General features: G+C 57.0%; 1 protein-coding gene across 1 annotated transcript; it reads left to right on the top strand.

The window, feature by feature from the left end:
• The first annotated feature begins 994 nt into the window (after positions 1-994).
• MYBPC3 (myosin binding protein C, cardiac) lies at positions 995-24,362 on the top strand. Its single transcript, XM_010371112.2, has 34 exons — positions 995-1,138; positions 2,593-2,859; positions 3,498-3,611; positions 4,025-4,123; positions 4,213-4,361; positions 5,557-5,674; positions 6,198-6,246; positions 6,423-6,452; positions 6,625-6,678; positions 7,778-7,795; positions 8,048-8,211; positions 10,891-11,023; positions 11,250-11,252; positions 11,367-11,491; positions 11,574-11,679; positions 11,776-11,942; positions 12,688-12,853; positions 14,016-14,122; positions 14,226-14,255; positions 15,541-15,680; positions 15,948-16,028; positions 16,660-16,819; positions 17,647-17,751; positions 17,864-18,052; positions 19,752-19,886; positions 20,558-20,725; positions 21,762-21,850; positions 22,020-22,215; positions 22,424-22,563; positions 22,784-22,943; positions 23,055-23,191; positions 23,504-23,690; positions 23,882-23,918; positions 24,054-24,362. The coding sequence occupies exons 1-33, from the start codon at positions 1,114-1,116 to the stop codon at positions 23,890-23,892; spliced, it is 3,822 nt and encodes a 1,273-aa protein (XP_010369414.2). The 5' UTR covers positions 995-1,113; the 3' UTR covers positions 23,893-23,918; positions 24,054-24,362.
• Positions 24,363-25,377: the final 1,015 nt, after the last annotated feature.

Here is a 25,377-nt window from a genome sequence, read left to right as displayed (position 1 = left end):
CAGCACTGACCCCCCGGGCTCAAGCGATTCTCCCACCTCAGCCTCCCGAGTAGCTGGGACGACAGGTGTGCGTCACATACCTGACTGATTTTTGTATTTTTTGTAGAGATGGGGTTTCATCATGTTGCCCAGGCTGGTCTCGAACTCCTGAGCTCAAGTGATCTGCCTGCCTCGGCCTCCCCAAAGTGCTGGGATTACAGGCGTGAGCCATTTCACCCAGCCCATTTTTATTTTATTATTATTTTTTGAGACGGGGTCTCACTCTGTCACCCAGGCTGCAGTGCAGTGGTGCGATTTTGGCTCACTGCAGCCCTGAACTCCTTGGACTCAAGCAATCCTCCCACCTCAGCCTCCTGGGTAGCTGATACTACAGGTCCACACCACCACACCTGGCTAATTTGCGTGTATTTATTTTATTTTTTATTTTTTTAGTAGAGGTGGAGTTTGCCATGTTGCCCAGGCTGGTCTCAAACTCCTGACCTCAAATAATCTGCCCGCCTGAGCGTCCCAAAGTGCTGGAATTACAGATGAGCCATCACACCCGGCCTAACATTTTAAAAATTATAAACCAACTTCATACGTGTGACAGTACTGTGCAGTGGGCGCTGCTATCACCTGCCCTGCTTTACAGATGAGGAAACCAGGTGCTCTGAGATTAAAGAGATAGCAGTGCCAGGACTCAGAGTCACCCTGGCCCCAGGGTCTGTGGACATGACCACTGCCTGAACTGCCCGCAAGGATGCTCCTGACCCGTTAGCCTTAGGGTTATGGGCCCAGCATGCTCCCACCGTACAATTTGCTGTAAGAGGGACACACACAGGGCTTGGGGGGTACCCCTGAGGCTCGCCAAGGGTTGGGGAGGCAGAACTGTGCTGAGGGGGGTGGAGGGGAAGGAACAGGAGCCAGCCAGGGACAATGTGGCCCTACCTTCTCCCTGGAGAGACCTCAGCTCTCTGGAATTCATCTATATTTAGCAGGTGGCTGGACAGGAGGCAGATAAGCAGAGCCTGAGGAGGGGGGAGGTCCCCATATATAGTGGGAAGGACAAGACCCCACTCAGTCTCTCTCTGGGTGACCTGTGCCTGCTTGGTGCCTGGTGTGACGTCTCTCAGGATGCCTGAGCCGGGGAAGAAGCCAGGTAGCTTTAGGACTAGGGTTGGGTGTAAGTGTGGGAGCAGAGGGGTGTCCACAATTGGGGAGCAGGGCTAGGAGGGCGTTCTTGAGGGGGTTGATGAGGATGTGGCCTCTGAGCCCCAGGACGGGGCAGCCAGTCCTCCGGGGTCCTTTTCATTCTCGGTTTCTTTTTCCTACCCCTCTGATGAGAGGTGAAGGTAAACCCAAGGTCAGGGACACAGACAGGGGACACAGCCGAGACAGGAAGCACCCAGGGTCAACCCATTCTGAGAACGCAAAAGGACCCCTTCCCTGTCCCATTTCCTTCGCCTTCCACAGCAAGGTTGCCTGTAGACAGAGCCCATGTTTAGTGTGGAGCTGAGCCAGGCTCATGGCATGCCTTTGGACCAGTCTCTACCCACTCTGGGTCTCAGTCTCCCAACCTGGGGCGCTGCAGGTAGTGGTGGCATTGGGTTGGTTCCTCCTGGCTGTGACATTATCTGCTTCATGAGCCTATATGGTGTGGCCCCCATGTTGAGGGTGACACAGCCCCCGCCTTCTCTGAGAGAGGACAGTCAGGAGCCCCAGAACCCAGGCCAAGGGCAGGGAAAATCATAGCCCAGGGTCCTGGGACTGGGCTATGCCCTTACCAAGGTTGTCCAGGGCAGAGATCCAGGTCCCCATCCCCCAATGCCCTCCAGGCCAGCTTTATCTCAGTTGCTGATTCTCAGCCTGAGGTCCTTGGAGGACAAATTTGGCCACATTCCTTGGCCGGGCGCGGTGGCTCAAGCCTGTAATCCCAGCACTTTGGGAGGCCGAGGCGGGCGGATCACGAGGTCAGGAGATCGAGACCATCCTGGCTAACACGGTGAAACCCCGTCTCTACTAAAAAAATACAAAAAACTAGCCGGGCGAGGTGGCGGGCGCCTGTAGTCCCAGCTACTCGGGAGGCTGAGGCAGGAGAATGGCGTAAACCCGGGAGGCGGAGTTTGCAGTGAGCTGAGATCTGGCCACTGCACTCCAGCCTGGGTGACAGAGCGAGACTCCTTCTCAAAAAAAAAAAAAAAAAAAAAAAAAAAAAAAATTTGGCCACATTCCAAGTAGGCAGAATTCCCCGCCCCCTGCCAAGGGCCCCAGATGGTGGGGGGAAGGGAAGCTGAGTTCATCACGGGTGTCTCCAAGCAGGGAAAGTGGAGTATCCAGGGGACACATGCAGCAAAAGTCTTGTGTGGAGGTCAGGACCACAGCCCTGGCTCTTCCAACTACTAGCTGTGTGATCTTGGAGGAGCTGCTTAGCTTCTCTGAGCCTCAGTGTCCTCTGAGGAATGAACAGAATAACTGCAACTACCTAGGAGAACTGGTGGAGTATTACACGAGGGGATGCGTGGAAAGTGCTAGCACAGTATTTACTAAGAGGGGCTGCAGGGGTGGGGTGCACGCTCCAACCGGGGCCGCTGTAGCCTTCACCTGGCCCTGCAGTCTCAGCTTTCAGCAAGAAGCCACGGTCAGTGGAAGTGGCCGCAGGCAGCCCTGTCGTGTTTGAGGTGGAGACAGAGCGGGCGGGAGTGAAGGTGCGCTGGCAGCGCGGAGGCAGTGACATCGGAGCCAGCAGCAAGTATGGCCTGGCCACAGAGGGCACACGGCATACACTGACAGTGCGGGAGGTGGGCCCTGCTGACCAGGGGTCCTACGCAGTCATTGCTGGCTCCTCCAAGGTCAAGTTCGACCTCAAGGTCACAGAGGCAGGTAAGATTCTGGTCAGGCTTCCCTGAGGTTCAGGCTCCTGGGTGGAGGGACAGCCCAGTACCTCTCCATCCATCCAGGGAACAGGAGGTGCTTTCACACTTCCTTGCCTTTGCTGTGGCTGTGCCCCCCGCCAGGAACCCCCTTTCCCCCTTTTCTGCACATGACCTCTTTTAGTACCCCATGTGCCATCCTGGCCTGTTCCAGCCATGGGGTAGGTGGGAGAGATGAACAAGATACAACCCCAGTCTCCACCTGCAGACCTCCCTGGGGAGATGACCCTGCACAGACGGCACCTTGTGTGCTGGCAGGGAAGTCCCAGGAGGTGTGGATGAGGGGAGTGCAGCCCAGCCTGTGGGGCTGCTCTAAGGCTGGGGCAGAGCAGGGTTGGACCTGGAACTGTTCAGGGCAGGTACAGAGGACGTGGGAACTGATGACCTGGGACGGGGAGGAGAATGTGAGAGGCAGGGTGGCTCTCCAGCTGAGCATGAGCTGCCTCTGAAGGGCCCAGGCAGCGGGAGGACAGCCATGGCAGACTTTCCTCATCCACAGCGGATTCATGGGTCCGATGCTCAGGAGAGAGAGGGTGGAGGGGTCTCTGGTTAGTGACTGTACCACGACTCCTATCTGATCCTCTCCAGAGAAGGCAGAGCCTGTGCTGGCCCCTGCCCCTGCCCCTGCTGAGGCCACTGGAACCCCTGGAGAAGCCCTGGCCCCAGCCGCTGAGCTGGGAGAAAGTGCCCCAAGTCCTGAAGGTGAGAGGGGCTGGGCAGGGAGGGGCAGGATCCGTGGGTAGAGGGTGTCCAGGGCAGGTCTCAAAAGCCTTTGGTTGGCTGGGTGCCGTGGCTCAGGCCTATACTCCCCAGTACTTTGGGAGGCCGAGGTGGGCAGATCACGAGGTCAGGGGATCGAGACCATCATGGCTAACACAGTGAAACCCCATCTCTACTAAAAATACAAAAAAATTAGCCGTGTGTGGTGGCAGGCGCCTGTAGTCCCAGCTACTCGGGAAGCTGAGGCAGGAGAATGGCGTGAACCCAGAAGGCAGAGCTTGTGATGAGCCAAGATCACGCCACTGCACTTCAGCCTGGGCAACAGAGCAAGACTCCATCTCAAAAAAAAAAAAAAAAAAAAAAAAAAAAAAAAAAAAAAAAGCCTTTGCTCACAGGGTCAAGCTCAGCAGCTCGCAACGCCCCTACCTCTGGAGCACCTGATGACCCCATTGGCCTCTTCGTGATGCGGCCACAGGATGGCGAGGTGACTGTGGGTGAGTGTGAGCTGCTGTGCCCAGCATTGGGGTGGGAAGGGGGGCAGCAGGACACTCCCCAAGTTGGGCCTGTCGCCCTGCCCTTGCAGGTGGCAGCATCACCTTCTCAGCCCGTGTAGCCGGCGCCAGCCTCCTGAAGCCGCCTGTGGTCAAGTGGTTCAAGGGCAAATGGGTGGACCTGAGCAGCAAGGTGGGCCAGCACCTGCAGCTGCATGACAGCTACGACCGTGCCAGCAAGGTGGGTCCACCGGGGTCGTGGAGACACGGAGAGAGGGGACATGGAGAATCCTGGAAGGCACAAGGCACACAGAGGGCACCATGAGACCTGAGGCACACACGAGCTGCAAGCAAGGGGCGTGGGGAATCTGGGAGGCAGGTGGAGGGGCCAGGGGCCCACAGGGAGATCCTGGAGGCCTGGGGGCCAGGGAGCGCGATGAGACGCATGGGAGTGCTGTGGGGGACACGGGAGACTTGAAGGACATGATCGCCTCAAGGGAGCACCTAATAAGGCTTGGTGGAATCGGTAGGGGGAGGGGGTGGGGCAGGGTGGTCAGGAAGTCTGGAGGACACCGTGACGCATGGGGGCACCAGCTAGTGGGGTTGTAAAGCCCCTGGATGGGTATCAGGGCTCAGGGCTCAAGGGACCCTCAGGGATTGACCAGAACAATTCCTCATTATACAGACAGGGAAACCAAAGCTTGAGAGGTTAAGTGGTTGCTCCAAGGTCACTTAGACATAGGCCTAGAACCTTAAGCCTTGGTTTTTTGTGTTTTGTGTTTTTCCACCCTGCCTACCAGAACCTTAAGACTTAAGTCTCCTTGTGTGTTCACTCCAAGCCTCTGCTTTTCCCAACCTTCCACAGTCCTGGGCCAGGAGAGGGGGCCTGTAGCAGGAGAGGGCCAACATGTGCGGGGCTGTGCATTGCACAAAAGCACTGTAGTTCACCACAACCATGTGCCAGCAGATGGCAGTCATGGGTTTTGAGATAGTCCCCTTTCTCTATACAAAAACTCTATGGGTTAACTAAACCCGAGGGTGAGAATGTTGAGCATTTGTCACTCCCAGCCTCCATTTTTTTTTTTTTTTTTTTTTTTTTTTTAATATTAGTTGAGATAGGGTCTCGCTCTGTCGCTCAGGCTGGAGTGCAGTGGCTCTCCACTACCGTGTTCAAGCGATTCTCCCACCTCAACCTCCTGAGTAGCTGAAACTAGAGGTGCACACCACCACACTTGGCTAATTTTAGTTTTAGTAGAGACGGAATTTCACCACGTTGGCCAGGCTGATCTGGAGCTCCTGGTCTCGTGATCCGCCCGCCTCAGCCTCCCAAAGTGCTGGATTACAGGCACGAGCCACTCCCAGTCTCCTTCAAGCGTGCGGAGCCTTGTCTCCTGACCCCTGGTATCCCCTGACGCCCTGTCCCTCCATGCACACAGGTCTATCTGTTCGAGCTGCACATCACTGATGCCCAGCCTGCCTTCACTGGCGGCTACCGCTGTGAGGTGTCCACCAAGGACAAATTTGACTGCTCCAACTTCAATCTCACTGTCCATGGTGAGGGGGCCCTGGTGTCTGTCCTGGGCTCGGGCTCCCCGTGGGTCCTGGTCCTCTGCCTCCGTTTCCCAACACTAAGGAGGATGCCTCGTCCTGTCCAGGCACGAGTGCTGGCCATGTGCCCAGTGCTGCACACACAGTGTGTGAGAGAAATCCAGAGGCTTGTAGGGTAGGCGTGGGGACCTAATTAGGGCTGAGTCCGGGTCTCATCTGGGTGGGACTCTGTTTTATCATCTTGGTGTCACAGCTCCTGGCCCACGGCCTGGCACTGTCTGAATGTTTGGTCCATGGGTGAAGGTGAGTTGAGAGATGGGTGGGAATTGGGGACAATAAACCATCCCGCCTCCCTGGTACCTTGACCCTGGGAAAGGCTGGGAAGGTGAGGTCCTGGGGCAGATGCCTAGCCTCACGGGGTCATGAATGGGCAAGTCTGTGAATACTCAGAGGCCACCCCCAGGGCAGGGCTTCTCAAACGACCCCCCTCTGAAGCCCCTTCCCCCATCTCTCCACCCTTTGAACCCAGAGGCCATGGGCACTGGAGACCTGGACCTCCTATCATCCTTCCGCCGCACGTGAGTGACCATCCGCAGGACCTGGGGGAAGCCAGTGCTGGAGTCTGAGGCCCTTCAGGGTCTGGACTGGGGGTCAGGGCTGGGGATGATGTGTGGGGTGGAGCTGAAGTCAGTGGGGGCTGCGAGGGACAGCAAGCTTCCCGGGCAGGTGAGGATACTGAGTCTAACTCCCACAGGAGCCTGGCTGGAGGTGGTCGGCGGATCAGGTACCCCTGCCCCAGGCCCTATCTGCACCATCCACAGACCTCCAGGGGTCTGAGATGGGCAGGAGCCCAGTCTGGCCAGCGTCACTTTCTCCCTCCCCACTCCACTCCCTGTCCTGCTCCTAATCCCCTTCCAGTCCCTCACTGCAGCCTCACTGGGGGTCCCTCTCCATAGTGACAGCCATGAGGATGCTGGGATTCTGGACTTCAGCTCACTGCTGAAGAAGAGGTGAGTCCTGGGTGGCAGTTCCTGGGGCAGCTGGTGAGGCCTGGCTCCAAATCCTAGCACTGTGGTTTGCCAGCTGTGTGACCCTGAGCACAACACTGCACCTCTCTGAGCTGGTTTCCTTGTCTGTCGAGGGGATGGTCCCAGTGTGGAAGGAGTTAAAGGGCTCTGCAGACATTATGTCCCATGAACAGTCATCCTCACAATGTCCCCCACAGCCACTCCACAATTAAGGCTGCAAAACTCCCTCCGTAAACTCCGGGGACCCAGAAGCAACGGAGAGAGGGTCCCCAGAGCTGCACGGTCTACCAGGCCGGCCCAACTGGCTTACGTTCTCTCTGCCCTCTCTCTCCCTCTCCCCCGGCCCCTCCATTATGGCTGCTGCTGCTGTGGCCCAGAGAGTAAGAAATGGGGTCTGGGCCGGGCGCGGTGGCTCAAGCCTGTAATCCCAGCACTTTGGGAGGCCGAGACGGGCGGATCACGAGGTCAGGAGATCGAGACCATCCTGGCTAACATGGTGAAACCCCGTCTCTACTAAAAATACAAAAAACTGGCCGGGCGAGGTGGCGGGCGCCTGTAGTCCCAGCTACTCGGGAGGCTGAGGCAGGAGAATGGCGTAAACCCAGGAGGCGGAGCTTGCAGTGAGCTGAGATCGGGCCACTGCACTCCAGCCCGGGTGACAGAGCAAGACTCCATCTCAAAAAAAAAAAAAAAAGAAAAAAGAAATGGGGTCTGGGTGTTTGGGGGCAGCAGGGCGCTGGTGGGTGCAGAGGGGATCCCGTCCCCTCCCTGAGAGGCTGTGGTGAGAGACTCAGAGCAGGGTGTGGCTTCCCACGGACAGGGGTAAGTCTCTGTGCCTTGGGCTTCTCCTGCCACCCACCTATCCATCAGAGCTTAGGAGGGATAAGAAAAAGTAATGCACACAGGAGATCCTGCCAGAGCCTCCGGAGCAGCGTGGGTGCCCTGCAACACAGGGAGTGCAAGTGTGGAGAATAGGGAGGAGGTAAAGGCCCATGGATGGGGTCTGGGTCTTTGAGGGAAGGCGGCCACACCTCTCATGTATCTCCTACCCTTTCTGCCCTTCCCGCCACCCCCGGAGCAGCAGTTTCCGGACCCCAAGGTGAGTACCCATCATAGCACAGCACCCTCATCACCCTTAATTCTGCCAGGAACCCCTCCAAATCCCCAGTCCCACTTAAGCTCCCTTGGCCCCCAGACCTGGCCTGGGACCCAGACCAGCTCCAGCTGCCCCACCAGAAGGGTAGGGGCAGAGGGACAGGGGTGGCTATAGCTCCTTGGTCCTGGGCCCAGGAAGCTCCGCCCAGGGGGCTGCAGTCTTGCCCCCAGCCACAGCCTGGACTGCGGGACACAGGGACTCAAAGCTGGAGGCACCAGCAGAGGAGGACGTGTGGGAGATCCTACGGCAGGCACCCCCATCCGAGTACGAGCGCATCGCCTTCCAGTACGGCGTCACCGACCTGCGCGGCATGCTGAAGAGGCTCAAGGGCATGAGGCACGATGAGAAGAAGAGCACAGGTTAGCCCTTCCCCAGAGGGGAGAGGAGAGGGCACAGGTTAGCCCTTCCCTACACAGGAGAGGAGAGGGCACAGGTTAGCCCTTCCCCAGAGGGGAGAGGAGAGGGCACAGGTTAGCCCTTCCCCAGAGGGGAGAGGAGAGGGCACAGGTTAGCCCTTCCCTACACAGGAGAGGAGAGGGCACAGGTTAGCCCTTCCCCACACAGGAGAGGAGACAGCACAGGTTAGCCCTTCCCCAGAGGGGAGAGGAGAGGGCATAGGTTAGCCCTTCCCCCGAGGGGAGAGGAGAGGGCACAGGTTAGCCCTTCCCCAGAGGGGAGAGGAGAGGGCACAGGTTAGCCCTTCCCCAGAGGGGAGAGGAGAGGGCACAGGTTAGCCCTTCCCTACACAGGAGAGGAGAGGGCACAGGTTAGCCCTTCCCCACACAGGAGAGGAGACAGCACAGGTTAGCCCTTCCCCAGAGGGGAGAGGAGAGGGCATAGGTTAGCCCTTCCCCCGAGGGGAGAGGAGAGGGCACAGGTTAGCCCTTCCCTACACAGGAGAGGAGAGGGCACAGGTTAACCCTTCCCCAGAGGGGAGAGGAGAGGGCACAGGCTACCCCTTCCCTTCCCTACACAGGAGAGGAGAAAGGGCACAGGTTAGTCCTTCCCCAGAGGGGAGAGGAGAGGGCACAGGCTAGCCCTTCCCTTCCCTACACAGGAGAGGAGAGAGGGCACAGGTTAGCCCTTCCCCAGAGGGGAGAGGAGAGGGCACAGGCTAGCCCTTCCCTTCCCTACACAGGAGAGGAGAGAGGGTACAGGTTAGCCCTTCCCCAGAGGGGAGAGGAGAAGGCACAGGCTAGCCCTTCCCCACACAAGAGAGGAGAGGGCACAGGTTAGCCCTTCCCCACAGGGGAGAGGAGAGGGCACAGGTTAGCCCACCACCCATCCACATACATGGAAAGAGCAGAGTCCAGCTTAGCACAGAGACTCACAGGAAAGAAGAGTCCAGGTTAACCCCTCCTTGTGTAGAAAAAGTCAGGAATGCCCAGGTTAGCCCCTTTCCACAGAGACAGAAGAGAAGAGCAAAGGTTAGACCAGGACAGCCACAAGGAAGAGGACAGAACTCAGGTTAACCCTACTCACCAAGGAAAAATCAGGCTACCCTTTCTTTTTTTTTTTTTTTTTTTTTTGAGACGGAGTCTCCCTCTGTCACCCAGGCTAGACTGCAGTGGCCGGATCTCAGCTCACTGCAAGCTCCGCCTCCCAGGTTTACGCCATTCTCCTGCCTCAGCCTCCTGAGTAGCTGGGAATACAGGCACCCACCACCTCGCCTGGCTAGTTTTTTGTATTTTTTAGTAGAGATGGGGTTTCACTGTGTTAGCCAGGATGGTCTCGGTCTCCTGACCTCGTGATCCGCCCGTCTCGGCCTCCCAAAGTGCTGGGATTACAGGCTTGAGCCACCGCGCCTGGCCTACCCTTTCTTTCTCTACCCTCTTCTGAAAAGAAATGAAGCCCAGTTAACCCTCTCCACACCCAAAGAAAAGGGAAGAGGCCTGCTAAGCCTGGAGAGCCACACACAGGCAAAGAGAAGAGCCTGGTTAATCTTCCTCACAGGCAAACAAAGCAGGAGGGCTCAGGTTAGCTCCCCTCACCCCCAGCCAGGTGGAGGGAAGAGAGCCCAGGCTAGCTCTTCTCCGCTGAGGGGTTGACAAGGGAGGGTGTGAACCGGCAAAGCAGGAGTCTCACATGCCTGCTCCCCACCGTGTCTGAGTCTAGCACAGGGCCTGGCACACACCTCAAGCGCTCTACAAACACCGACGGAATGGAGGGGTCAGCTTCCATGCAGGGTATGGGAGACAAGCCCTTCCCAAGGCACACACACAAAACACACACGATCGTGGGGACAGGGAGAGGAGTTGGTTAGTCCCTCCCTGCTAACTTTCCCCAGGCCCCCTAGCCCTCCGTTCTGCCTTCCTGTTGTCTCAGCCTCACTGGGTTCCCCATCACCCCATCACTAGGTGGCCTGGCCCTTACCTGTACTGTGGCCTCATTTAAGTCAGGGATCCCCTGGATGCCACCAGTGTTCCTCTGGGTTAACCCCTGAACTGCTGATCCCAGAGGACACCAAGCAAAGGGCTGCAGGTGCCCTGGGAGGAACAGATGGAGGCCGGCAAGGCAGACCGGGACCTCCGAGGGTAGGGGTGTCTTCCAGGAAGAGCAACGATAGTAAAAAGAGCAAACTGCTGGCCGGGCGCCGTGGCTCAAGCCTGTAATCCCAGCACTTTGGGAGGCTGAGGTGGGTGGATCACCTGAGGTTAGGAGTTCGAGACCAGCCTCACCAACATGGTGAAACCCCGTCTCTACTAAAAATACAAAATTAGCTGGGCATGGTGGCAGGTGCCTGTAATCCCAGCTACTTGGGAGGCTGAGGCAGGAGAATCACTTGAACCTGGGAGGCAGAGGTTGCAGTGAGCTGAGTTGACGCCACTACACTCCAGCCTGGCTGACAGAGTGAGATTCTGTCTCAAAAAACAAACAAACAAAAAGAAAGAGAGACACAGAGAGCGAAGTGGAGGCGGGCGGCACAGAGGGGATTGGGGGAGGACCTGGGCCCCAGCCCCAGTCACAGTAGCCTGGCCTGGGGGAGCAGGGTGTGGGCGGTGGGGGTGGGGTGGCTGGGGCTGAGGGGTGGTGCTCAGCCTTTCAGAAGAAGCTGGAGCCGGCCTACCAGGTGAGCAAAGGCCACAAGATCCGGCTGACCGTGGAACTGGCCGACCCTGACGCTGAAGTCAGATGGCTCAAGAATGGCCAGGAGATCCAGATGAGCGGCAGGTGCGGCCTGGGGTGGGGAGGGGGCCTCGGGTGGAGGTGGGGACCCCCACAGCCTTGCCTCCTGCCCCTCTCCACACGCGTGTCTGACTCGCTGTGGCTCTCAGCCCCATCTCTCTGGGCCTAATTTCCCATCCTCTTGCTCCTGCCGGTTCGCTCCCTCTCTCCTTTTGTCTCGGGCTCACTTCCTCCTGTCCGGAACACTCCAACGGCCCCTTCTGTTCCACAGCAAGTAAGTTCCCCTCTGGATGGCCTGGGGTGGGGGGCACAGGGGTTTTTATGGGGCGCGCTGGGCCCGGAGGTGTGTCCGCGGCTTTCCTACCACTTCCCTGCGGCCCCCACCCAGGTACATCTTTGAGTCCATTGGTGCCAAGCGTACCCTGACCATCAGCCAGTGCTCACTGGCAGACGATGCAGCCTACCAGTGCGTGGTGGGTGGCGAGAAGTGCAGCACGGAGCTCTTTGTCAAAGGTGGGCCTGGGGCCTGAGGCTGTGGGAACCTGGGGAGGAGATGGCCTCAGGAGCCACCCTCATGCTCACCCTGCCTGGACAGAGCCCCCCGTGCTCATCACGCGCCCCTTGGAGGACCAGCTGGTGATGGTGGGACAGCGGGTGGAGTTTGAGTGTGAAGTATCGGAGGAGGGGGCGCAAGTCAAATGGTGAGTTCCAGAAGCACGGGGCATGGGGCAGGGCTGAGCGTTGGGGGCATCTGCGCAGAAGAGGCCACAGCACTTGCCACCTGCCCACCCGGCTAGGCTGAAGGACGGGGTGGAGCTGACCCGGGAGGAGACCTTCAAATATCGGTTCAAGAAGGACGGGCGGAGACACCGCCTGATCATCAACGAGGCCACGCTGGAGGACACAGGGCACTACGCGCTGCGCACCAGCGGGGGCCAGGCGCTGGCTGAGCTCATCGTGCAGGGTGAGCCAGGCTGGGGGCACGTGAGACTTCAAGGCTTGGGCCTCCCAGCCCCCACCCCACCCTGTAGGGGAGCAGGCAAACCTGGGCTCCAGGCCTCTGTGACCTCGGGCCTTTAACAGCCTAAACCTCACCCTTCTCGTCTCTAAAATGATGATGCTGAAGTGACCACTCCAGAGGGTTCTGAGAGGCTCAGACAGGCCTGGTGAGCGTCACCACCCCTCAAACACTTGAGGTTCCTTATGTGCACTGCACCGTCATAGGCAAACATGGCACACACAGGCACACACGTTTTCTTTTTTTTTTTTTTTTTTTTTTTTTTTTTTGAGACGGAGTCTCACTCTGTCGCCGGGGCTGGAGTGCAGTGGCCGGATCTCAGCTCACTGCAAGCTCCGCCTTCCGGGTTCACGCCATTCTCCTGCCTCAGCCTCCCGAGTAGCTGGGACTATAGGCGCCCGCCACCTCGCCCGGCTAGATTTTTTTTGTATTTTTTAGTAGAGACGGGGTTTCACAGTGTTAGCCAGGATGGTCTCGATCTCCTGACCTCGTGATCCGCCCGTCTCGGCCTCCCAAAGTGCTGGGATTACAGGCTTGAGCCACCGCGCCCGGCCAGGCACACACGTTTTCACATGCCCACATGTACCCAGACACGTGCACACCAGCGCCCAGGAGCCCACACGCCCTCCACAGGGACTCACACCACGCCCACACACCCTCCCGAGCTCAATGGCTCAGCCCTGCCCTGCAGAAAAGAAGCTGGAGGTGTACCAGAGCATCGCAGACCTGACGGTGGGCGCGAAGGACCAGGCAGTGTTCAAGTGTGAAGTCTCAGATGAGAACGTGCGGGGCGTGTGGCTGAAGAACGGGAAGGAGCTGTTGCCCGACAGCCGCATAAAGGTGTCCCACATTGGGCGGTGAGTGTGCAGGGCAGGCGGATGGGACAGGTGGAGACTGAGATGGAGACAGAGAAAGACAGGGAGAAACAGAGAGAAAGAGAGATAAAGACAGGTGGACAGAGAGGCAGATGCACAGAGACAGGACAGAGACTGAGACAGAGACCCACAGAGAGGGAGAAACAGACCCAAAAAGACAGAGACAGAAAGACAGAAACAGTTCTATAGAGACAGAAAGATAGAAACAGTTCTATAGAGACAGACAGAAACAGTTCTATAGAGACAGAAAGACAGAAACAGTTCTATAGAGACAGAAAGATATGCACAGGGAGGTACACACAGAGGAGAGTTCGTCAGAGACAGAGAAGAATGAGGGACAGAGACAAAGAGGCAGCAGGGAGAGACACAGACAGGGTCAAGAGCTCCCTGGCACCCTCCCCCAGCTTGTGACCAGGGCAGAGCAGGAGGCCACCAAGGAGGCCGGCTCTGGCCAGAGGCCCTCGCTGCCTCTCCCACCCTCTTGCTCATCCCCGGAGCAACTGGGCTGGCCGTGCTGGGCCCAAGTTCCCAGAGATTAATGAGACCCAACCCCTGCCCAGTCTCCAAGGGCCCAGCCAAGGGGATGCTTTGATGTATAAATCACTTTTACATTGCCTACCTCTGAAAGCACATGAGAGAGCTGGAAAATTATATAATATAGAAAAAAAAGGCATTTTAAAAAATCAGGGCCGGGCGCGGTGGCTCAAGCCTGTAATCCCAGCGCTTTGGGAGGCCGAGACGGGCGGATCACGAGGTCAGAAGATCGAGACCATCCTGGCTAACATGGTGAAACCCCGTCTCTACTAAAAAATACAAAAAACTAGCCGGGTGAGGTGGCGGGCGCCTGTAGTCCCAGCTACTCGGGAGGCTGAGGCAGGAGAATGGCGTAAACCCGGGAGGCGGAGCTTGCAGTGAGCTGAGATCCGGCCACTGAACTCCAGCCCGGGCGACAGAGCGAGACTCCGTCTCAAAAAAAAAAAAAAAAAAAAAAAAAAAAAAAAAAAAAAAAAAAAAAAAAAAAAAAAATCAGAATACCAACAAGCCAGGACGAGGTGAGGACCTCCTGGGGACCCTGGCTGGGGTATCTGGTGAGGCCAGGGGTGTGTGGCCCAGTGGGGTCCCCTAAGCCTGTGCTTCCCTGCAGGGTCCACAAACTGACCATTGACGACGTCACACCTGCCGACGAGGCTGACTACAGCTTTGTGCCCGAGGGCTTCGCCTGCAACCTGTCAGCCAAGCTCCACTTCATGGGTGAGCCTGCTCCGGGGTAGGGTGGGTGGGGGCAGTGGGGCCAGGAGCCCGCCACTGGGCCCTGTCTTTGCCCCTATGCCACTTGCTCTTCCTTCTCTTGCAGAGGTCAAGATTGACTTCGTACCCAGGCAGGGTGAGTCTCCGGGCCCCCGAGTCTTGGTTCTGCTCACTTTCCGCAACCCACCCACGCAGGCCTCCCCTCCACTCACAGAGGGAAGAGCAAGGATCAAAAGTGGGGGTCCTGGGGCCCAGCTCCAGCTTTGCCACTCACGACCACAGGTCAATTATAATCTCTGTGAGCCTCAGTTTCCTCTTCTCTAAAATGGGAACCCTGATAGTGCTGCCCCCATAGGGTAAAGATGAGGTGACATGATGTGTCAGAGCTGTCAAGTGCTGTCACAGGTGTGACTTTTATTATTACATCTTTTCTTCTTCTTCTTCTTTTTTTTTTTTTTTTGAGACGGAGTCTCACTTTGTCACCCACGCTGGATTGCAATGGTGCAATCTCGGCTCACTGCAACCTCTGCCTCCCGTGTTCAAGCGATTCTCCTCCCTCAGCCTCCTGAGTAGCTGGGACTACAGGTGCATGCTGCCACGCCCAGCTAATTTTGTATTTTTAGTAGAGATGGGGTATCGTCATGTTGGCCAGGCTGGTCTTGAACTCCTGACCTCACATGATCCACTCGCCTTGGCCTCCCAAAGTGTTGGGATTACAGGGGTGAGCCACCACACCCGGCCCAGGATTAAGCTTTAATCAGACATTTTACAAGTTTAACTTCAGGAGAATAATCCAGACTGCAGCATACTCTGAGTGCTTTCCAAACTGGGTTCATTTAACATTGTTAACCCACTTGAAAAGAATTCTCTGATGAAATTAGTTTGGGAAACAGGGAACACCTGCCCCACCTCTTGCTTATTCGGAAGCAAAGCAATCGAATCAGTAAAGAAACTTGCCTTTGTTTAGCTTTGTTTAACTGAGGGCAGATTCCTGATTTATTTGGCCAGGGAACCTTTTTAATATGTGTGTGTGTATGTATGTGTGTATGTGTGTGTGTATATGTGTGTATGTATATGTGTGTGTGTATGTATGTGTGTGTGGGGGGGGTAGGAGCAAGACACTGATGTTCCCCCCGTTTTCAAAATGCTATGGTAGGTGACCTGATCTGAATATTACAAGCCTCCCAGCCAATGTCCTGGGGTGATGGGAATGTTCTAGATCTTGGTTGGGTTAATGGTTGCATGGCTGTATTCATCTGTCAGAACTCATCAGCCTATGGTCAGATCTGAGCATAAACTAGACCTCAATACAAATCTAAAAAACCAACAAACGGGGCCCAGGCTCTCGAGTGGACCCTCCCCAGTGACCTATGCTCCTCCCGGCTCTCCGGTTTCTCTGAACTACATTGTCTCTTCTGCAGAACCTCCCAAGATCCACCTGGACTGCCCGGGCCGCATACCAGACACCATTGTTGTTGTAGCTGGAAATAAGCTACGTCTGGACGTCCCTATCTCTGGGGACCCTGCTCCCACCGTGATCTGGCAGAAGGCTATCACACAGGTACAGTGGGTCCCTCCTCAATCTCCCCATCTGTGAGATGGGTGTGTGGAGCCAGCCAGGTGCTTGGACCTGCTGCACACCCCACCCACATGTGCACGCCCTGCTGCTGGCTACCCCGTGGGAGAGCAGAGGCTCGACTGGCCAGGGGGCAGGCGAGATGGGCAGTGTGGGTCAGGGGTGGAAGCAGAAGCAGAAGCAGAAGCAGAAGGGTGCTTCCAGGCTGAGTCAGCTCCTCTGCTCCCTACTTCCCTCCTGCCCTGTTCCCAGGGGAGTAAGTCCCCAGCCAGACCAGCCCCAGATGCCCCAGAGGATGCAGGTGACAGCGACGAGTGGGTGTTTGACAAGAAGGTGAGTGAGGCTCAGGTCAGGATGGGGCTTGTTTGTCTTCCATCACTTTCTGCCTATTTGGTGTCGAGCCCTTGGCGAGGTCTCCATGGAGGTGCCACACTTGGCCAGGTGTGTTGCTGCTCCCAGCAGGGTCCCTGTGGGGCCCTCACACCTCAGGCAGGGTCTCTGTGGAGTGTGCTGATGGCCATCACAAGGATGTGGACACCCTCTTGTGAGGAAGCCCTCATGACTGGGCTGCTCCCTGGCTCCCTTCATCCTGAGCTGACCTTGACCTTGACCTTCCTCTCAACTTCGGAGTAGTTGCCGAGGCAGTTTTCTGCCACTGTAGCTGCTGGAGTCTTTTTCCTGCCCAGCACTGTTGGTTCTTCTGAAGGCTGGGGTCTTGAGGGGTCCTCACGATAGCTCATCTGAGAGGACAGGTGGTTGCCCCAGGTCCCCTGACAAAGCTAGAGCCCGAGCCCCTGCCCTCGGTCGGTGCCACAGAGAGGATTTTGAACTAGATGTTGACGTGGGTGCAGTCTTCCCACAGGCTGTGCTCCCCCCATGGACCCCGGGACATCTGGTTGTTGCAGAGACTGCAGGGGCCTCTGGGGTCTGACTTGGATCTCACGTCAACTCTCTATCCCCCCAGCTGCTGTGTGAGACTGAGGGCCGCGTCCGCGTGGAGACCACCAAGGACCGCAGCATCTTCACGGTCGAGGGGGCAGAGAAGGAAGATGAGGGCGTCTACACGGTCACGGTGAAGAACCCTGTGGGCGAGGACCGGGTCAACCTCACAGTCAAGGTCATCGGTGAGGCCGGCCAGGGTCCAAGCTGGAGAACACAGAGGGGCAGCCCCAAGGAGGGCCTATCCGTTCGCTCATTCAGCCACTCGACAAACATCACAGGCATGCTCCCTGAGCTGAGTGGCAACAGGACAGGTTTTTCTGCCCACAAGGAGCCCCGCTGTGAGGCAGATGGAGGCAGTTGCATCCAGCAGATTTCCTGCGACACGGCTGTACATGAGCCGTGTCCAGAGTGCTGTGGGAGCACTGAGCAGGGAGCCATCCCAGAGAGCCTGGGGGTGATGCCTTTAGGAGGCTGAGAAGATGGTGAGGAAGGAGCATCCCAGGCAGAGGAAACTGTGTACAAAGGGGTGGAGGAGGGAAAGGGTCTTTTGTGTGTGGAGAATGAATGAAACGTGTCAGGAGAGGACTGGGTAGGGTTGGGAGGATCAGAGCCAGGACAGGGGTGAATATGGGCAGTGAGAAGCCTTAAAGCGTTGATGGAGGGCTGGCAACATGATGAGAAATGCATCTTGTCGAGACCCAGCCTGGACAACACAGTGAGACTCAGTATCACTAAAAAAGAAAAGAAGAAGAAAAGGAAGGAAGGAAGGAAGGAAGGAAGGGAGGGAGGAAGGAAGGAAGGAAGGAAGGAAGGAAGGAAGGAAGGGGAGGAGGAGGAGGAGGAGGAGGAGGAGGAGGAGGAAGAAAGAAATGCATTCTAGAAAGATCTCTTTGGATCTGGGGGTGGTGGGGGCAGCCGGTGGCAGTTAGTTGGAGTGGGAAGGGGACGAGCAACGTTACTCAAGGCCCCGAGCGGGGCAGGGCTGATGTGTCCACGGCACCCCCTCCAGACGTGCCAGACGCACCTGCGGCCCCCAAGGTCAGCAACGTGGGAGAGGACTCCTGCACCGTACAGTGGGAGCCGCCTGCCTACGACGGCGGGCAGCCAGTCCTGGGTGAGTGCAAGGGCCCCGGACGGAGGTGCGAGGGCGCCGAACAGATCCCTGAGGGAAGGTGGTGTGGGGATGCCTGGGTCCCAGACCAGAGCCGCCACCTTCCCCGAGCCAGGCTACATCCTGGAGCGCAAGAAAAAGAAGAGCTACCGGTGGATGCGGCTGAATTTCGACCTGATTCAGGAGCTGAGCCACGAAGCGCGGCGCATGATCGAGGGCGTGGTGTACGAGATGCGCGTCTACGCCGTCAACGCCATCGGCATGTCCAGGCCCAGCCCTGCCTCCCAGCCCTTCATGCCGATTGGTGAGCCTGCCTGACCTGGTCCTGCCCCCGCCCCCTCCCCAGTCAAAAGCCCTCAGTAATAGCAGCTGCTCCGCAGGCAGCCACGCTAGACACTCACATCCACGGTCTCCTTTCAGCCTGGACTGGGGATACTCAGCCGCATTTTACAGATGAGGAAACAGGCTCTGAGCAGTTAAACGACCTGCTTGAGATCTCCCAGCTGGTTGGGTTGGAACTGACTCTCACACTACACCGACCCCTAGTTCACTTTCAAGCCTCTCTTTCCATGTCTACAAAATGGGAATAATGACACTGCCTACCTCAGAGAGCTGTTAGGATGAGATGGGATGAGCAGGCAGAGGCCATCTGGCATCTAGCAGGTGCCCAGTGAATGTTCATTATCCCCTGTTCCCCACACTCTTCAACCCAGGGTTTGTCACCTATGGGACAGGGCAAGGGCTGTGGTTAGTGGAGGGGTCTCAGGGGCGTCTGTCTGTGGAGAGTCCTGGACCAAGACTCAGAGATGGCAGAGGCAGCTCCACGGTCTCCGGGAGGCCAACTGGAGTCATCCCTCCCTGAAGCCTCAGCTTCCTCATCTATATAATGGGGTCTGAGTAGGTAGAACAGGTGCTGAGGGTGTGGCAGGGCTCAGGAGGACACCTGTTCCCACCAGAGTGGGTGAGTCCAGGGGCAGCTGTCTGTGGCAAGTGCAGGCCAGGAGGGACCCCTGGGCCCAGGGATGGGACACAGCTTGGGAAGATGGCAGGAATCGGGGCCTGTGGGGAGAAGGGTTCAGGCCTCTTTTTTTAGGGACTGACTCCTGGTTTGTTCAGTTCTTAGTCAACTCACCTAATCATACGGTGTCAGGAAATTCCCATGTTTTCCTGTAGTTTTAGGATTTTTTTTTCCTTTTCTTTTCTCTTTCTTTCTTTCTTTTTTTTTTTTTTTTTTTTTTTTTTGAGATGGAGTCTCGCTCTGTTGCCCACGCTGGAGTGCAGTCCTGGAGTGATCTAGGCTCATTGCAACCTCCGCCTCCCGGGTTCAAGTGACTCTCCCACCTCAGCCTCCTGAGTAGCTGGGATTACAGGCATCCAACATCGTGCCCAGCTAATTTTTGTGTTTTTGTAGAGGTGGAGTTTCACCATGTTGGTCAGGCTGGTCTCAAACTCCTGACCTCAGGTGATCCGCCCACCTTGGCCTCCCAAAGTGCTGGGATTACAGGTGTGAGCCACCATGCCTGGCTGCTGCTGTTTTGTTTTGTTTTGTTTTGTTTTTGAGACGGAGTCTCACTCTGTCGCCCAGGCCGGAGTGCAGTGGCCGGATCTCAGCTCACTGCAAGCTCCGCCTCCCAGGTTTACACCATTCTCCTGCCTCAGCCTCCTGAGTAGCTGGGACTACAGGCGCCCGCCACCTTGCCCGGCTAGTTTTTTGTATTTTTTTAGTAGAGATGGGGTTTCTCCTGACCTCGTGATCCGCCCGTCTCGGCCTCCCACAGTGCTGGGATTACAGGCTTGAGCCACCGCGCCTGGCCTGTTGTTTGTTTTTAAGCCAATCTACAGACAAGTGTTGTAACGGAGACAAAATATTCCTTAAAGTGGCTAAAAGCCAGCTGAACAGGAAGTGCCCCCTATGTGACCAGTGGGCAGTTTGGGGTCTAGGCCACGGATCTCCAGCTTCCCCAGGCTTGCTAAGACCCCTCTCTGACCTCTCCTCCACCCAGGTCCCCCCAGCGAACCCACCCACCTGGCAGTAGAGGACGTTTCTGACACCACGGTCTCCCTCAAGTGGCGGCCCCCAGAGCGCGTGGGAGCAGGAGGCCTGGATGGCTACAGCGTGGAGTACTGCCCAGAGGGCTGTGAGTGTCCCCACCCCCAGGCCCCTCCCCAAAGGAAGACCATGCTCACCTTGCCATTGAGCAGATTCACCTGTAGTCAGGTTTTTTTGGGCCACTTTTGCCGAAAGTTGAGGACATCCAGAGAAATACCTGTTCTGTTTTCAGAAGCAAAAAAAGCTTGCCTAGTGAAAAACAAATGCAGAGTAAAGCTGACTGTAACACTTCTTTGAGCAGTGCGAAATCAGCAACTACATTTTAAAAACATATTAAAGGCCAGGCGCGGCGGCTCATGCCTGTAATCCCAGCACTTTGGGAGGCCGAGGTGGGCGGATCACCTGAGGTCGGGAGTTCGAGACCAGCCTGACCAACATGGAGAAACCCCATCTCTACTAAAAATACAGAATTAGCTGGGTGTGGTGGTGGGCACCTGTGATCCCAGCTACTCGGGAGGCTGAGGCAGGAGAATCGCTTGAACCCAGGAGGCGGAAGTTGCGGTGAGCCGAGATCACGCCATTGCACTCCAGGCTGGGCAACAAGAGCGAAACTCCATCTCAAAAATAAATAAACAAATAAAATTTAAAAAATAAAAACATATTTAAATCCTGGAGATTCCTATCAGAGGAGTGGGCAGTGGGGATGGGGTATTGGTGGTGACACAGCCTGTGGCCTTGCCTGTCCCTCCCCACCCCCAGGCTCAGAGTGGGTGACTGCCCTGCGGGGGCTGACAGAACACACGTCGATACTGGTGAAGGACCTGCCCACGGGGGCCCGGCTGCTCTTCCGAGTGCGTGCACACAATATGGCAGGGCCTGGAGCCCCTGTTACCACCACGGAGCCGGTGACAGTGCAGGAGATCCTGCGTGAGTATCCTTTCATGCAGTCACAAGACCTGCCATTGACACCCCAGGCCCTTGGTGTCCAGTGGAGGTGGGAACATTTGGGGAGGCCTAGAACACTCTGCCCAGAATGCTGGCAGAGACAGGAGGGGTTGGAGCCATCAGCCATGCTCTAGGCCTAGGGAAAAAGTGCAGAGAGGTGGCCAAGCACAGTGACTCAAGCCTGTAATTCCAGCATTTTGAGAGGCTGAGGCAGGCAGATCACTTGAGGTCAGGAGTTCGAGACCAGCCTGGCCAACATGGTGAAACCCCGTTTCTACTAAAATTACAAAAATTAGCCGGGTGTGGTGGTGGGTGCCTGTAGTCTCCCAGCTACTTGGGAGGCTGAGGCAGGAGAATTGCTTGGACCTGGGAGGTGGCAGTTGCAGTGAGCTGAGATCACACTACTGCACTCCAGCCTAGGTGACAGAGACGTCTCAAAAAAAAAAAAAAGGCGGGGGGGGGGGGGAAGGCTTTCTTGGTCTATGTCAGACCCCTAGTTCTGGAACAGGGAAAATAAAAGCCACAGTACCCAAGCTCTCTTCCAGGAGCGTCTCAGCTCCAAGAGGTAAGTATTGTCTATGTCGTCAGATTGGTCTCTCTGGGATCCACTTCCCATTCCTCTGTTCCTTGTCCCAACAAAGGGTCCATCTTTTGTAAAGATTGGTTCTCAAAGCTGGAAGGAGGCAGCAAACTCGAGTGGAAACAGCACAGGGCATAGGGTGTAAAAGCCCAGGTTTACACCTTGGCCTATGACTTACTAGCTGTGTGACTTCAGTCAAGTTGCTTACCCTCTCTGATCCCTGCCTCTTGAAGCAGTGTGGTGAGGCTCGGGGAAGCCAGCTGAGCTTGGGCAGGCTGGAGTTGCTGTGTCAGCAGGAGCTAAAGGAGGTGCAGGGCCCAGCAGGCAGCTTTTTTCTTAGCTGCAGCTCTCTGGGCCTTGTCTCAAGGGAGGCTGGAGCTGTGGCGCCCCTCAGAGCCGTGGCGGGCCCTCACTTAGCTACCCACTCTGTATCCACAGAACGGCCACGGCTCCAGCTGCCCAGGCACCTGCGTCAGACCATTCAGAAGAAGGTCAGGGAGCCTGTGAACCTCCTCATCCCTTTCCAGGTGGGACTGGCCCCCTTCCCTGTCCCCCAGGGGAGAGAGGCTACGGTGTGTTGTTTCTATCCTGTGGACTGATGTCTCAGGGCTGGCCCGATCTGAGGTTCCAGAGGCAGGGGTGGCAGCTGGCCCTTGGAGAGATCCAAGTTCAGGGTTAAGCTTTTCCTCTCCTCAGGGCAAGCCCCGGCCTCAGGTGACCTGGACCAAAGAGGGGCAGCCCCTGGCAGGCGAGGAGGTGAGCGTCCGCAACAGCCCCACAGACACCATCCTGTTCATCCGGGCCGCTCGCCGCGCGCATTCAGGCACTTACCAGGTGACAGTGCGCATTGAGAACATGGAGGACAAGGCCACCCTGGTGCTGCAGGTTGTCGGTGCGTGGCCAAGACCTCCTTCAGCCCCCTTGTTTCCCATCCCTGAGCTGGGCTGCTGGGGCCAAGGGCTGAGCCAGGGGACCCAACCCACAGCTCACATTTTCCAGTCCAGTGCCCCAGCAGGCCCGGCCCTGGCTTCCCTGGAGCCCGGTGTCCCCCTGCTCACTGTCAGGAAGAGTGGTGACCCAACTGGGTCTGTCTCCCGCAGACAAGCCAAGTCCTCCCCAGGATCTCCGGGTCACTGAGGCCTGGGGTCTTAATGTGGCTCTGGAGTGGAAGCCACCCCAGGATGATGGCAACACGGAGCTCTGGGGGTACACAGTGCAGAAGGCCGACAAGAAGACCATGGTGAGCCCGGGGTCTGGGGTCCCCACGTGCACCCTGCCTAGGCCCGGCAGACCCAGGCCGCAGCCACCCTTCACTGTCCTCACCACGGGCCCCTCACTCTCCCTCTGCTGATCTGAGTCCCTCCACAGTACGGGTGGAGATGCCCAGGGCACCCAGGAGAGGCTCTCGGCATCGGGGAGGGCCTGGCCCAGAGATGCCTCCCCTCCCTCCCTGCCCCCAGGAGTGGTTCACCGTCTTGGAGCATTACCGCCGCACCCACTGCGTGGTGCCAGAGCTCATCATTGGCAATGGCTACTACTTCCGTGTCTTCAGCCAGAATATGGTTGGTTCCAGTGACACAGCAGCCACCACCAAGGAGCCCGTCTTTATCCCCAGACCAGGTGCTGTACCCTCATTCTCCCCACCAGGGGCTGGGGCAGGGAGGCCGTGGGAACAGGGCGGGGGGCCTAGTTTGGTGTGGCCCTCTCGGTACCAAGTCCTGTCACCAACAGGCATCACCTATGTGCCACCCAATTATAAGGCCCTGGACTTCTCTGAGGCCCCAAGCTTCACCCAGCCCCTGGTGAACCGCTCGGTCATCGCAGGCTACACCACTATGCTCTGCTGTGCTGTCCGGGGTAGCCCCAAGGTAGGGAACTTTAGGCGCTGGTCCAGGCCGACCAGGAGGCAGGGTTCATAGGCCCCGATGTCGAGCAGTCCTCTCCCCAGCCTGTCTCCCCTGCTTTCTCTCCACCTTGGGGTGTATGGACCGGGTTTCTCTCCCTGGGCAGGGCCATGGTACTCGCTGTTGGTTCCATGTTTGTTTCCAGCCTTGGGCACAGTCAGGGACTCCTTGGGACCATCCCCCACCGAGTATAAACAGAAATGCATCTCCCTGGGTCCCTGCCAGGTCCCCTCTCAGCCTGGATGGCTTCCCTCCCTCTCTTTACCTTAATTGTAGCCCAAGATTTCCTGGTTCAAGAATGGCTTGGACCTGGGAGGAGATGCCCGCTTCCGCATGTTCAGCAAGCAGGGAGTGTTGACTCTGGAGATTAGAAAGCCCTGCCCCTTTGATGGAGGCATCTATGTCTGCAGGGCCACCAACTTACAGGGCGAGGCACAGTGCGAGTGCCGCCTGGAGGTGCGAGGTGAGGAGCCCTCGGGGCCAGGGCCTGGGAGGTGGGAAGAGCAGGGCAGCAGTGGGGACCCTGGGCTTTGCTCTGTTGTCCCGGGTCAAGCACCTGCTGTGGCTGCAAGGGCAAGGACCCTGTCATGTCCAGATGGGTACTAGCTTCCAGAAGGCTGGGAGGACACAATGACATGGCCTCCTCTTCTGCAGTGCCTCAGTGACCAGGCTGGCTCCCGGGGATGTCCAGGTATGTACTGCAGACCACCTGACACCCAGGGCACAAGTCAGTGGCTGAGCCCTGGCCCTCGGTCTGGGGGCAGCCATCAGTAAATGGGAGGCTGTAGGGGGCCTCTGTTCACTCATAAGATAACCTGTGTTGCAGGTACAACCAGATGCCAGCCCCGTACCAGGAGCCTGGAGGGAAGTTGGGGAAACCCCTCCCTGTTGTTGGATGTGTGTGTGACAAGTGTGTCTCCTGGGCTGCGGTGGGGGATCAGCAGGACAGTTATGTTGGGCAGGTCTGAGTGGGTGTTGCACAGACTGGTCCACAGGGCTCCTGAAGGAAGCTCCTGGATCTTTGGGGTAAAAGGAGGGTGACCTCAAGAAAGGATGTCTGGGGACAGGCCTTTCTGGCCTGCTATGTCTTCCCAATGTGTACTGGGCAATAAAAGATTAATGCAGTCACAGAGAACTCACTCTTGTCACTCAATTTCAGTGTGCTTGTTTTCATAAAAATGCACAGAGGATGGCCAGGTGCGGTGGCTCACATCTGTAATCCCAGCACTTTGGGAGGCAGAGGCGGGCGATCACCTGAGGTCAGGAGTTCCAGACCAGCCTGGCCAACAGTGAAACCCCATCTCTACTAAAAATGCAAAAATTAGCTGGGCATGGTGGCGCACCAGTAATCCCAGCTATTTGGAAGGCTGAGGCAGGAGAATCACCTGAACCTGGGAGGTAGAGTTTGCGATGGGCCGAGATCACGCCACTGCACTTCTGCACTTCAGCCTGGGTGACAGAGTGAGACTCTGTCTCAAGAAAAAAAAAAAAAAAAAAAGCCCAAGGACATTGATCTTCACAGCAAAGTGAGGGCAGATATTTTCGTTGTTTTCTCAATGATTAAACCAGGCCCAGAGTGGTTTCTGAGTTCATAAAACATTAACACTAGAAGGAACCTGTCTTCCCCCACAGCATTCACTCTTCAGATGATGAAACTGAGCTGTGACAGCAGAAAGCGCATTTAACTGGTCCTAGGTACTCAGCGTGATCCTTGTGCCAGGGGCCGTGGTCACAGCCGCCTAGGGGTGGAGTGAGGCAGAATCTGTGCTGATTGTCCTGGGGTGGAGCTGCACTAGGTGGCTTTGCAGTCCCAGCCATCAATAAGCCAACAGCCGGTACAGACTCATATCCCCCGTGGGAGACAGCAACCCAATCCAGCCCAGGACCATGGGGACCAGAAAGGTGTCAGGGCCAGGGCCCCACTCTGCTCTCACTTCCCCTAAATCTGAGCATCAGTTTCCTTTTGGGTCGGGGAAGCCAGCAGGTCTCAGAAATTCCCTGAGAACGCAGCCAGGTTTTTCCAGGACAATTCCATGAAGGCGGACTCCTAGGGGAGCTTCTAGGAGTTCTACCCAGTGGAAGACACTCCTGGCCAGGAGTCCGGGGCCCTGTGGGAGGCCCTGGCTGAGTCACCACACCTCTCTGGACCA

This window comes from Rhinopithecus roxellana, chromosome 15 (genome assembly GCF_007565055.1).
Source record: "Rhinopithecus roxellana isolate Shanxi Qingling chromosome 15, ASM756505v1, whole genome shotgun sequence".
In the NCBI taxonomy this organism is placed as follows: Eukaryota; Metazoa; Chordata; class Mammalia; order Primates; family Cercopithecidae; genus Rhinopithecus; species Rhinopithecus roxellana.
Note: the sequence above shows the minus strand (reverse complement) of the source record. Positions and strands in the feature narration are given on the sequence as shown.